Source organism: Egretta garzetta, unplaced genomic scaffold, assembly GCF_000687185.1.
Source record: "Egretta garzetta isolate BGI_Z169 unplaced genomic scaffold, ASM68718v1 scaffold34, whole genome shotgun sequence".
Lineage (NCBI taxonomy): Eukaryota > Metazoa > Chordata > Aves > Pelecaniformes > Ardeidae > Egretta > Egretta garzetta.
In genome coordinates this window covers 4,140,871-4,153,206 of record NW_009259586.1, presented here as the reverse complement: position 1 = coordinate 4,153,206, position 12,336 = coordinate 4,140,871, and the positions used below count along the sequence as shown (strand labels likewise).

Genomic DNA, 12,336 nt, shown 5'->3' with positions numbered 1-12,336 from the left:
CGGCGGGGCGGCGGGCCCCCGCTGTTCCCTCGGGAAGGCTGTGTGGCACGACCAGTGGCTGCAGCGTGGGTGTTCGGAAAGCCCCTCAGACGGCCCTGAGTTTTCTCAGTGTGCGCATACTCCTGTAGCCTTTGCAGATAGCAGCCACTGTTGTCTTGGGCATGGTCCGAGTTACACGGCCCCTTGTTGATGCTCATGTGTGGCCTTGTGCATGTGTGGCCGGCTCTCGGCGTCCCTGGTTTATCACTTTTGGTGGTTTCAGCAGCGCTACCTGTCCCTGGAGTTTATCACATCTTGGGAGATTTTCACACGCCACCTCTCGGAACACACTTTCCCTGTTTGGGCTGGCCTGCTGTTTTCTGGTAACAGTTTCTCTGCACTGAGCAGTAGCAGCAGAGACTGTTAACGTAAAATCACACCACTGGGGACTTTAGAGAGAGAATGGAGACCTGCAGACGGGCAGGTTGGACAGGGTGGACCACTATCTTCCACTGTTGTCGCAGTCCAGTTTGTTCAAGTACATCCATAAATGTGTGTCTGGTGCATCAGCGGAGACTCTTGGGATGGGAGGGTGACTGGGCAGGTTTAGGTTTCCTTTCAGATGGAGAAATTGTGGCGCTGACTGAAGATGTAGAGCAAGTCCATGGTGGACCCTACAGGTCTTATGCTCTGTTTCCTTGAGCCAGCTGCTAAAAATACGTGTTTGCATTCTTGAAAAGTCACCCTCCACTTTTTCCCAGGTATTAATTTTTTCCTATGAGACTATGTGGGTGGGATACAGTGTTTTGAGAGTCTTGGCAGCATCTGAGCCATCGTATGATATATCATGGCCATGCATGTCCAGCAGGCTGCTGTAGCCTATGGACAGACAGCTGCGGTGCTGACTGAAGACACTCCTCACTAGTTGGTGGTGATAAAGTCTTCAGCTGGCACTGCTAGATCCAGAGGGTGATGTCTTTCTAAGGCCTTACCCTGCGAAAATGCCACCCAGAAGTTTGCTGCCTTTTGATACCTTCCTGTGCTTGTTGTGTTGCTACAGTAGGCGTTGACTGTAGGACGTGCTAGTAACAACAGACTTATCTTTAACCTTCTCAGGGGGAGTCTGGTGAAAGCTGAGTGGAAGCCAGGCCGGAGCATCGTAGAACTGCAGTCCCCTGCGGTGAGTCTGCTGCAGAGTGTACTCAGTGCCATCATCTCCTGCTGGCCATTGCAGATTCCTTAATTTGCTGCTTGGAATGGGAGAGAACCTGGTTGCCAGCGGGGAACAGCCAGAGCCCATCCTGGATTTGTGCTTCTGTTCCAGGGGAAGTTTTGGCACACCATGGGGTTCACAGAGCGTGGCAAACAGTGCCTGCTGCCCGAGGAAGCTCTGTACCTGCTGGAGTGCGTAAGTAGGATATCTGCGCATGGATGGGGGCATCGGGTCCTTCCTGAATGATTGGAGGAGCTGTAGCATCTTCAGACTGAAGTCTGAAATCACTTGACTTGTGTTGGTCACTGCCACAGGTTGAGCAACTGATAAACACCTGGTTCTTGAGGAATTGTCTCCTTTAGCCTGTTGCTGATGGAGCTGTTTTTCTCCAGGCCATGGGTTCATATATTGTACTCTAAAGCAGCCTCTGTGTCATTGACTGTGCAAGTTAGTTAGATCAGTGGCCGATTTATTCAGCTGGTATCGTGTTTAACCCATTTCTATATCAAATATGACAATAGAGACTAGGAGAGTTTTAGCTGATCCGAATTTCTGTCAGTACAGCAGTAATAAGACAGCTCTCCTACCAGAGTGAGAGAAGCACGAGGAACATGTTACAAAGTTTTCTACTGAGACCTCTACTTTCTTGCTCTGGGGGTGATGAAGCACACGTTTATATATCAGTTATGTCTTTACAGAAATCTGTGTATGGGGACTTGAACCTCCACAGTCCAGGGAAGCTCCCTGTTCTGGGAATTTCTGGAAATGAGATCAAACCGTTATCTTCTGTTCCTTGCAGGAGTTAATTGGAATAAAAGGTTTGACACTGAGAAATCCTTTTCCTCAGAACTGGTGTACAGTTAATTAGGACATCTGAGACTGGTCAGTGCCTTTTCTGTCATAAGTTGACTTCCTCCCTCATCCAGGGTATCTTACATGTTTTGCAGTGACAGGGTTTGTAAGTTCATTAGCACAGTTTTCCTGTGTTTCCCTAAGAAGCTGATGGGAATTAGTGGAACTCTATCCAGGTTGGTAGGGCTACGTTGGCAGCCAGCGCTGTACATGCTTTACACTTAAGCAGAGATCTTTGGGGTTGCTACTTGGCATTTCTTCCCAGTACATATGGCAGAAAGAAATTTATACGTGGCAGACAGGAGAGTGCGACCAGGTTGCTTTCAGTGCTCCTCTGTTTGCAGAAATGCTGTTTAGGGCTCAGTTGGATTTCTTTGCTGTAGAGAGGGTTTTTTTTTTTTTTTTGTCTCTCCACCGAAGCCTGTTACCAGTAGAGTAGGTGCACCAGTCTAAAGGGGAGCTTTTTTCCCTTAGCAAAACTTAATCAGATTATGGGCATCTGATGCCATCCCTTAAATCCTAACTGCAAAGGTAGGGTGCTTGTACCCCTAGCAATTTGACAAACAACGGGTTGTAAATAAATTGATGAAAATAAAATTGTTTAGTCAGTTGCTGAGTCTCTCCCCAGAAGCAGAAGAGACCTGTTAGATGCCTCCAGCCCATCCCATGGGAGTGGTGTGGTTCCTAATGTTTTGTTTTCTTTGTTTACAAATAAACACATTTAAAAAAAAAAAAAAAAAAAAAAAGAAGGAAGGAAAAAGAAGTAGCCTCAAACTGCCTCCTGGAGGTTAGTTGCTATTGCCTGGGGAATCTACCTATGGGATCACTGGAGATGCAGTAAATTGCTTCTGAGGAGCCACCAGTTGATGGCATCTGGGGATGCCATCAATTCCTCTGATCCATCTCTCCCAGTTGTGCTGGTCTTAAATGTTTCTGTAGTTGTGCTGTGTCCTGAATGACTGAGATCATCAAAGTTAAAGAAAATTCTCTCCCAAAGCAATGGTTATTTTAACAGTTGAGCATTGTGCTCCCAGCTGCATCCTCCAAACAGATGCAGTGCCGGAGCAGGAGCTGACAGCTGTGGGTGGGAACTTCTTACCTAGCTGTTAGAACAGCTAGGTAATGGGGGAAATGGGCATGGGAGAAGGACTGTAAGTAATCCAGGTGGCACATGGGGAGACATGGATATCATGTGAAGGAGGGTGCTGAGACTGGTGTGATCTTGCATAGATTTGTTCCCTGTGATTCTCTCAACATCAAGCTTTTGCCCTGCAGGGCTCTGTTCAGCTCTTTTACAGGGATTTGCCCTTGTCAATCCAGGAAGCATACGAGATCCTGCTGTCCCAGGAGGCAATGAGCCTACCACATTACCAGGTGTGTTGGGACCTCCAGCTACTGCAGGGAGGATGAAGTCAGAGATCCCAGCCTCTGCCACACAACCTCTTCCAGTGGCTGAAAGCAGAGTAGGACAGTTAGGGAGGGAAGGGGAGTCATAGAATCATTTAGGCTGGAAAAGACCTTTAAGATCATTGAGTCCAACCATACCTGTCCACTATTAAACCATGTCCCTAAGCACCTCATCTGCCTGTTTTTTAAATACCTCCAGGCTTGACCACTTCCCTGGGTAGCCCATTCCAATGCCTGATAACCCTTCGGTGAAAAAATTTTTCCTAATGTCCAACCTAAACCTCCCTTAGTGCAACTTGAGGCCATTTCCTCTTGTCCTATCGTTTGTTACTTGGCAGAAGAGACTGACACCCACCTCACTACACCCTCCTTTCAGGTATTTGTAGAGACCGATAAAGTCTCCCATCGGTCTCCCTTTCTCCAGGCAAAACACCTCAGCCGCTCCCCATCAGCCTTGTGCTCCAGACCCCTCACCAGCTTCGTTGCCCTTCTCTGGACGTGCTCCAGCACCTCAGTGTCCTTCTTGGAGTGAGGGGCCCAAAACTGAACATGGTATTCAATGTGCGGCCTCACCAGTGCCTAGTACAGGGCCACAATCACTGTCCTAATCCTGCTGGCTACACTATTCCTGATATAAGCCAGGATGCTGTTGGCCCTCTTGGCCACCTGGGCACACTGCCAGTTCATATTCAGGCAGCTGTTAACCGACACCCCCAGGCCCTTTTCCACCAGTCAGCTTTCCAGCCACTCTTCCCCATGCCTGTAGCGTTACATGGGGTTGTTGTGACCCAAGTGCAGGACCCAGCACTTGGCCTTGTTTGTTGAACCTCACACAGTTGGCCTTGGCCCATCAGTCCAACCTGTGTAGTCCCTCTGTAGAGCCTCCCTACGCTCAAGCAGATCGACACTCCTGTCCAACTTGGTGTTGTCTGTGAATTTACTGAGGGTGCACTCAATCCACTCATCCAGATCATTGATAAAGCTACTAAACTGAACTGGCCCCAGCACTGAGCCCTGGGGAACACCGCTTGTGCCTGGCTGCCAACTGGATTTAACTCCATTCACCACAACTCTTTAGGCCTGGCCGTCCAGCCAGTTTTTTACCCAATGAAGAGTATGCCTGTCCAAGCAATGACCAGCCAGTTTCTCCTAGAGAATGTTGTGGGAAGCGGTGTCAAAGGCTTTACTGAAGTCTAGGTAGACAACATCCACAGCCTTTCCCTCATCCACTGAGCAGGTCACCTTGTCACAGGAGGAGCTATTCTCAGTTTTTCCCATTCGCCTTCTTCCAGATGATCAGTTCCTGTTTCCCCACCTTTGCTTTGGGTCCTAACCCTGGCATTTTCCCCTCTGCCAGTGTCACAGTGTTCACTCAGTTGTAGTGGAACTGAAGTAAATTATTTGGTTTTAGGGTAGTCGTTTAACCCTCTTGCTTTCCTTTGCTCTAAGGTGTTCAGCCACTTGAAGCAACTGGGTTATGTTGTACTGAGATTCGACCCCAGGTAACCAGCTTTTCCTTTCCACGCTGCTTTCTCCTTTCTGAAGACCCTGAGCAGCTCTGTGCCCACTGTATGGCCCCAGTGGAACAGCAGAGAAGAGGACTTTGACCCTGCATTCCGTCTCTTGGGAGGATTAAAGGCTAAAAGTGGCACTCTACCCTTCCTTGCTCCTCCTTCTTGAGGAGGTGATTGGGAACATGAAATGGGGCATAAACTGAGGACCATCCTGGTCCTCCTTGTGGATTTTCTGTGCCTGGAAGAAAAGATTTTTGTTGCTGTATTCTGGGGGCTGTTTCACTGCTCCGCCCTACTTTCAGCCTCTCTGTTGGTGTCTCCTTGCAGCACTGTCCTGTCTCCCTACGAGAGGCAACTGAACCTGGAAAGTCACTGCGAGACCTCTGGGAAACACCATCGCAAAAGGAGGAGGAGTTCCAGCCCCCGGTAAGGATGTGGCACAAAGCTGCCTTCTACCTTCTCTCAGGCTCTGTGGCTTGGGAACAGCATCCTCAGCCCTTTGTGCTGTGGGTGACTTGTCTGGCTGTCCCCAAGCAGCACAGTGCTTTTCCTGAACTCTTTGCAGTGTGTGCTTTTGTCACATCTGTACTTTATGAAGGGCTATTAGGGGCAAAGTGCCCCTGTGCTTCCCAGCTGCAGTGGTGAGATGTCAAATTAGAAGGGTAGGGAGGTCAGCACAGAACAAACACGTGGCAGATGTCTCTTCTTGCTCTTTTTTTAGAGGGATCACAGATACCGCGGTGCCCATCTTGCACTTATATCCACCCCCTCGATGCAGCTTACATGCTAGGACTGTATGGCAGAGAGCATAGTTGGGTCCTGGTCCTTCCACAGGGCCTTTAGAAGTAGCCAAAATGCAAACAGCAGCTGACATAATTACTAATTTTGCTAATAATTATGATGGCTTCCAGTAGGTGGCATCACCCTCTAAGACATAGGGAGGATGAGACTGGTCTGCAAGTTAACAAGTAACTCAGTGCCTGAGCAGTTATAAAATTTTAGGAATCGGGAGATGAAACTCCTGGTTTGTAAACTGCCCCATCTTCTCTGGGAGTCAGGGACTGAATCTCATACCAGTAAGAGGTGCTGGCAGGAAGATTTCTGCCTGGCCTGTGCTGGTTTGGCTGAAGTCCATCATGTTTGTGTGGAGGGGTTTGGGTCAGTATATGTCTGGGGTGTGTGGAGGCCACATGGCAGGTTGGGAACGTGTGTCTATATAAATCAAGGCTGGGATTCTCGTGAGCGTTGGGAGTCAGAACTCATGCAGGACTGCTGAGAAGCTTATTCTGCCTTTGGCATTCACTGCTTGGTTTTGTCCTGCTTTTATCCCTTCTCATTTTGTCACACAAGCAAACTCACTCCTTCCAGCCAAGAGGTTGTTGTCAAGGGTTCGCAGACCTGTCTGGGGCTTCCTGCCACCTTTGCCGTCCTTCCTTCAGGCTTGGCAGACTGCATTCTTCCTGTTAGCAGGGCGAAGGCAGGATTCAAAGGGGATAAAGTTCCACCACACACTCTCCCTGTCTTTTATGCTGCTGCTTCTGTCTTTAGGTTGCATGAGAAGAAACATAAGGTATCTGAGGACCTTCCAGAAGCTGAAGAGACCTCTGAAAAAGCTGGAGATGACTGTGGAGACTCCAGCTGCCTTCCTATGGATGAAAAGCCCGTGTCAGAACAGCCAAAGGAATTGGATGCTGGCAGTGGAGAGGGGAAGTCAAACCCAGTTCCTCTTGATACAGGACAAAAGGACTCCCTAAGCCCCTCCAGGAGCTGGGCTGGAGACCACAAGGAGAGCAGCACTGGCACCCGTGCACCCCGCTGGGATTTTACCACCATCATCTTGCCAAACATGGCCTCAGATCAGCCGTGCACACATCTGCCCTCACCTGCCAACGGGCTCCTGCCAGAGAATGTGCCGGGGAGGGAGGTTGATGCAGCTTTCTGGTGCACACGCATCAATCAGAAACAGGAGAAGCTGTCACGGAAGGAAAGGGAGCAGCGAGAGAGGGAGAGCAGATACAAGAGCAGTGTCAATGCTGACCAGGAGGTGAGGCGCTGCTCCAACTGGCAGGAGTACAAAGCCCTTTTGGAGCAGAGGAGCCAGCAGAGGCTTTGGAGACGACCACCGCATCTCTGGGACCAAGCTGTCACACCGCTTTTGCGGCCAGATGAAGCTACCTCATCAGGTAGTGGCTCTGGGAACTTGACAGGGATCCCCTTCTCCCCTTCCAACTCTGAAACATTGCCTGGTATGCAATAGCAAAAGGGATGCCATGGAGAAACTGAATGTCAGTTTAGGGCACAGTACCTTGAGAAGCAGAATCTCATTAGGAGGCCCAGGCAAAGCAGGCACAGAGAAGCCCAGCCATGGACATGGGGAGAGACAAGAAAGCTTGTCCTCTGCCTTTCCATCTCTTTCTATAGCTCACTCAAGTGCCAAGATAAACAGGGCCTTGGGAGGCCTTCTAATCCATTCCCCATGTTCTACTGTATTGCAGTCCTTCCTGCTAGGCTGTTAGGCATGTGAAACCAGGGCCAGCAAGATGCAAAGCAGGGTGTTCTGGACTGTGTGCTGGGAGGAGATGAGGAAGTTGAGGTCTTTGAAGTAGCCAGTGGTGACTGTGGTGCTGCCAGCCATTGTCAGAGGAGGAAGGCTCGTGGGTGGTGGTGGAGTGCTTGGAGTGCCCTGGGAGAGAAATAGCTGGTCTGATCCTTTCCTATTCCTTCTCCCTCCAGCTGCGCTGCTCCAGCAGATCAGCGTGCTGCAGCCTTCCCACATCCTGGATGGAGCCTCCCGGTTAGTATCCAGCCAGCCAGCTCGTAGCTGTAGGGAGCAGGGGTGTCTTATGACTGTCCCTGCTTGTGAGGTCTGTGAGAGGCTCGCAGCAGGAGCTTGGGAGCTGCCTGGCATCCAGGTTGCCAAGAGAATCCAGTGCTCTGCTCCATGACTCTGTTGCGTCTGTGGTGAGGGGCTGACATTTTCATGAAGTACCAGATCCTGCAGCAACAGAGCTAGGGCATTCCAGGCCAATTAAAACATTGGGATTGCTCTCTTTTCCTGCCGTTCCCTCTCTGCACCCAGCCAGGTAATCTCCCCCAGAGGTTTGGTTGGGTTGGGTTTCACTTGTGCCTCATCCCTGGAATGTGCTGCCATCCCTGCTGCAGTGATTAGAAAAACTTGGCTTTGGGACTTTTGGTTCTGCTCCGGCCTCAAAGAGTGTGTGGTGATTGTCTGCAGTCCCCATAGGACAGAGCGGTGCTTTGCTTCTGTATTTGTTTGTGGTGCTTCTTGCAAGGGGATCTGCAGAGAAGGGACTGTGGCAGACGTGGGGCAGGAGCTTGCTCTGGTCTGACTACAGGAAGGATCTGGAAAGTAATTAGAACAGTTGCAGGGGCAGTCCTTTGAGGAGTGAAGCCTTTCAAAGGGCTCAAACTAGCCAGGTTTCGAGAGCTTCTGCTCCCTCCTTCCTCTGCTGTATCTATACCCTACAATGTTATGTTTGTGTAGGTAAGTGAATGTGTTTTCTCTTCTGTAGGCTGCAGGATGACCCAGAGGGCATAAAGATAGACTTCAATGTGTATCAAGCAGATGCTGTGGCCAAGTTTAAGAAGACAAACCCTGGGAAGCCATATGTCAGGATGTGTGTTCGGAGGTATCCATGGATTTTATGCTGTGTTCTGAAACATAGGAGTTGCTGTTACGGAACTGAAGTCCTAATGATCTGTAAATGACCCAGCATCTTGTGAGCTTTACAGATCATCAGGGTGCTTCCCCTGAGGGTGGTCCTGCCCAGAATTTTTTTTTTTTTTTCAGTTCCTCCTTTGTTGGAGGCTGTGGTTGACAATTCCCCCCAGCCCTTGCACTCAGCCCACGCTGTTTGGTCATCTGGTTGCTGCTCATGTCTGAGTATTACTGGAGTCAGGAATAAGAAGCCACAGTTGTATTTATGCAGTGCTTTTGAAACTCATGTAAAGCTCAGTTTTTCAGGGAGCTGTATGGTACCTGAATCCTCATCCAGTGCAGCTCCCTATGGATTTCTGCAGATGTGTACCTCCTCAGAGCTTGCTGCAGGCTCAGGGCCACGGGTTTAGTATTTTGATCTTTGTAAAATGTAACTGTAAGATCAGTACAAACAGAGGCTAGGTGTCCCCTTTCTTGCTGGATCCAGAATCTGATACTTAAATGCCATAGGCAGGTATAAAGTTCAGTCTCTGCCTTTTCTAATGTTGATATATACTAAAACTGTCCCTCCTCCACTCTCTGCCACTGTAGTAGCCAGATCGGGAAGGTGGTAATGCAATTTTGCAAAGGTCTGTTGTGAGCAAGTAGGATGATCCTTGCTTTATAAATATTTTCATTTACAAGCAAACAGACTCTGCAGAATTAAATGGAGGGGAAAGCAGGTCAGATGTTGATCCCAGCAACCTGAAGATCTTCCTGGCACAAAGGTATTAAGATTACACTGGACTGGCAATTTGCCAATAGCCCTGTGAGCCGCATCCACTAGGCACAGTGTGGAGCAGCATGCAGTTGCCCTTGTTTTTGGCAAAGGATTTGACAGCTCCCAGTTCCCGGCATGCAGTATACTCTCTCAGGGCTGGCAGCCTCCTGCTTTGACTGAAAGGGGTGGGGAGGGTCGCTACCAACTCCTAAGACCAAAGCGGGCTCTTGTGATCACTGGCCAGGACAGGTCTGTATTTTTCTTGCTTTAACAATGGGATATTTTTCTCTCTGCAGCTTTGATGAGCAGATTCCATCCCTTCGGGCTTTGAAGCAGGTTACGTATCAGAGTGGGGACGTTCCAGTGGTCTTTGCGCTGGTGGATCATGGAGAAATTGCCTTTTATTCGCTAAAGGAATTCAAGCTGCCAGTTGACGTTCATCACTGAAGTTGCTGTCACTTGCAGAAATGGTATGGGACGAAGAGAAGTTTTACTCAGGATTTGTTTTCTTGATTAATGAAATATTACAGAAAATAGAGCCTGTTCCTGATAACTGGAACCTTGGGTAGTTGACCACTTTATTCGTTGTTACAGACTTCACCCAACCAGATGGCTCAGGCATAATAGCAAAATTTACAGCAATTTACAATTTTTAGAAGTTACTTGTAGTGTGAATGGCTTAGCTGGGCATTTCTGGACGTGAATACACACTGCTTTGTTCTTGAAGCCACTGGTTCTCCAGTTTTCTCATCTCATGGGCCACTAGTCTGCCTTTTCTGTGTCATCTTTGGCTGACCTGTGGACCATTAGAAAACACTTGGCTGGTGATCCTCTTGTCACATGTTAAGAACTACTGTGCTACACCAGTTGAATGGTTGGAGAGTGAGTGAGGTCAATCAGGAGCAGAATAAGCTGATCAGATCAGTGGGGGTGTCCTGAGCCTCTGTCATTCAGCTACGCCAACAACTGTCAGATCAGATTCTGATCTGAAAAAGGCACAGCCGTAAAACTCAGCCACACAGAGTTTTCAGGCACTCGAGAGTGGGAAACTGCCTTGAACGCTATTTCATCCGCCGGAGGTCACAGACAGTCCCAGAGCACTGCAGGTGGCACCCCAGCTGTGCTGAGATGCGTTTTGGTCACCCAGCATTATGCCATATTAAGTTTGGCCACCAGTATCAGCATACTGTATCTGAAAGTCTCATCGGGGCTGTACTGCAGCCCCCCTGTTTCAGCCTGACATCCTCTTTCCTGTCTGTGGATCCTTGTCTTTTCTTTTCCAAGTGAGATCCCTGAGTAAAGAAAGAAGCTACAAATTCCTCATGAGCCTTCCAGTCCTATAGCTGTTGTGCTCCAAATTGAGGACATCATTGCTTTCCAGGGAGCTTTTCCTGGGGGAGCTTTCCACCAGGATATCCAGGTACCAAATTTGCTTTAGCCTCTATGCAAAAGTGCCAGTGATGGGTGCCAGAAAGTCTGCTCAGTAGATAGAAGTGTGCTGAGCATGGCTGTGTTTGGCATCAAGGTTCTTCAGAACTGTAATAGCAACTGGTTTAGATGCATTTTATTTTATAATTTTTGAGTTCCTTTTGGAGATGGGGAGAAGGCTAAGCAATAAAAAAGCTTTTTCCAACAACATGTGCTCCTCAGCGTTGTTCTTAATTCCTGGAGAAATGTTAGTAAGTTATGCAGAGGGAAACACTCTTGGGGAGGCTGATGGGACCCCAGTAGCACCAGCTGGTGGATGCCTGCTCATGGTCATGCAACCCTGTGGCTGCGTAACCCTGCCTCTACGCCTGTCTGCATGTGATCCAGCTGCTGCCCCATTCCCTGGGAGGGCAGCGTGACTCTGAACCTGGAGGAGTCTGTACGTCTGCGTGTAGTTCCTGTTGGCACACAACACCTCGACACCCTTGTCCTGCGTGGTCAGAGGTATAGTAGCCCAAGGTGGCAGGGATCTGCTGCAAGCACTGTGCCTGGTCCTGTTTCATGCACTCGCCCATGTTATCAGATGCTGGAAGTCAGCAGGGATCTGCTGAGGTGAGGGTCTGACAGCTCCCCTCCCCTTCCTCTTCTTCCAGCAGTGCTTCTGCTCTGATAGTCCTCTTCAAACGCTGGAGTTCTTAGCAGCTCCAGTCTGTGCCCTCAGCATTCTCCCAGACTGTTTTGCAGATTAAAGGCAGTGGGAAGAGAGTTTCTAAGAACAGGCACAGCCAGAAGAGCTCCAGTCGGACCCACAGGGCTCACGTTTGTCCTAGAATTAGGTCAAACTCACTGCTGATTTCAATCAGTCTCACCTGCTTATGCCAAGGTGGAATTGTATCGATGAACTCTATGAGAGCCACCCAGTGAGTTTCGCTGGGGCAGAGACTCCCTGATTCAGCACAAAATAATTACAATTTAATAACCACTGCAGGGAGGATTGAGAAACTGTGGCTGCCTTGCTCAGCACCACAACATCTGACGGTGCCTTCACCAGGATTGGATTATGATGCAGGCTGATACCACTGCTTCATTTTGGCCTGTGATGTGGATTGGCTGGATGTTGCAAGATGACAGTATTTTATTTGAAAACACCACTTTTGGAAGCTAGGCTGAGAGGTTGACCATTCCTGGCCCCTTGTCAAAGGTAATTTCAAGTGTTTGCATGGATGCAGAGAGGTTGGCAGGCCTTGGACTGCCATCTGCCCTCCACGTAACTACGGATTCCTTGCCCAGCTGTTGTTCCCTGCAGTAGGACACGGGCTGGCTGCAGCCAACCTGTGTAGCACGATAGCGGCAGTTGCATGGCTCTTTCCAACCAAGGCTTCAGCTTTTTGGTCAGTCTTTCTGTCTCTTTTTTGCAACCGACGACGGGCTGGCGCCTTCCCTCGGCTTTGCGCCAAGTCCCTGCCCCTCGCGGGGCTGGCGGACGAGCAGAGCCGGGAGGAGG

At 49.4% G+C, this 12,336-nt stretch overlaps 2 protein-coding genes across 7 annotated transcripts in view; both read left to right on the top strand.

Moving 5' to 3' along the window:
• Positions 1 to 19: 19 nt before the first annotated feature.
• TSEN54 (tRNA splicing endonuclease subunit 54) lies at positions 20 to 10,998 on the top strand. 3 transcript variants are annotated; one of them, XM_035893299.1, is made up of 10 exons: positions 21 to 740; positions 1,096 to 1,159; positions 1,304 to 1,387; positions 3,320 to 3,418; positions 4,901 to 4,953; positions 5,293 to 5,391; positions 6,514 to 7,148; positions 7,699 to 7,759; positions 8,499 to 8,615; positions 9,701 to 10,996. In XM_035893299.1, the coding sequence occupies exons 3-10, from the start codon at positions 1,322 to 1,324 to the stop codon at positions 9,849 to 9,851; spliced, it is 1,281 nt and encodes a 426-aa protein (XP_035749192.1). In that variant the 5' UTR covers positions 21 to 740; positions 1,096 to 1,159; positions 1,304 to 1,321; the 3' UTR covers positions 9,852 to 10,996. The 3 variants fall into 3 exon arrangements, with proteins under 3 accessions (XP_035749193.1, XP_035749192.1, XP_035749195.1); XM_035893300.1 differs by lacking the exon at positions 3,320 to 3,418 and having other exon boundaries at positions 20 to 740; positions 9,701 to 10,998; XM_035893302.1 differs by lacking the exons at positions 21 to 740; positions 1,096 to 1,159 and adding an exon at positions 1,992 to 2,074 and having other exon boundaries at positions 1,303 to 1,387; positions 9,701 to 10,997.
• LLGL2 (LLGL scribble cell polarity complex component 2) overlaps positions 9,789 to 12,336 on the top strand; it is a 37,220-nt gene continuing 34,672 nt past the window's right edge. For all 4 annotated transcript variants that reach the window (XR_004841863.1, XR_004841864.1, XM_035893298.1 and 1 more), the window contains exon 1: positions 9,789 to 9,874. Coding sequence is in view for 2 of the 4 variants with exons in the window: in XM_035893298.1 (XP_035749191.1) it covers positions 9,872 to 9,874 (3 nt within the window). In the remaining 2 variants the exon portion in view is untranslated. The remainder of the gene's footprint in view (positions 9,875 to 12,336) is intronic.

Excerpts from the sequence above, each read along its gene's own strand:
- TSEN54 (XM_035893299.1), top strand. The coding sequence starts at position 1,322 with ATGGGGTTCACAGAGCGTGGCAAACAGTGCCTGCTGCCCGAGGAAGCT. Across the intron at positions 7,760-8,498 it reads ATCCTGGATGGAGCCTCCCG|GCTGCAGGATGACCCAGAGG; the intron begins GTTAGTATCCAG and ends TCTCTTCTGTAG. Across the intron at positions 8,616-9,700 it reads GTCAGGATGTGTGTTCGGAG|CTTTGATGAGCAGATTCCAT; the intron begins GTATCCATGGAT and ends TTCTCTCTGCAG.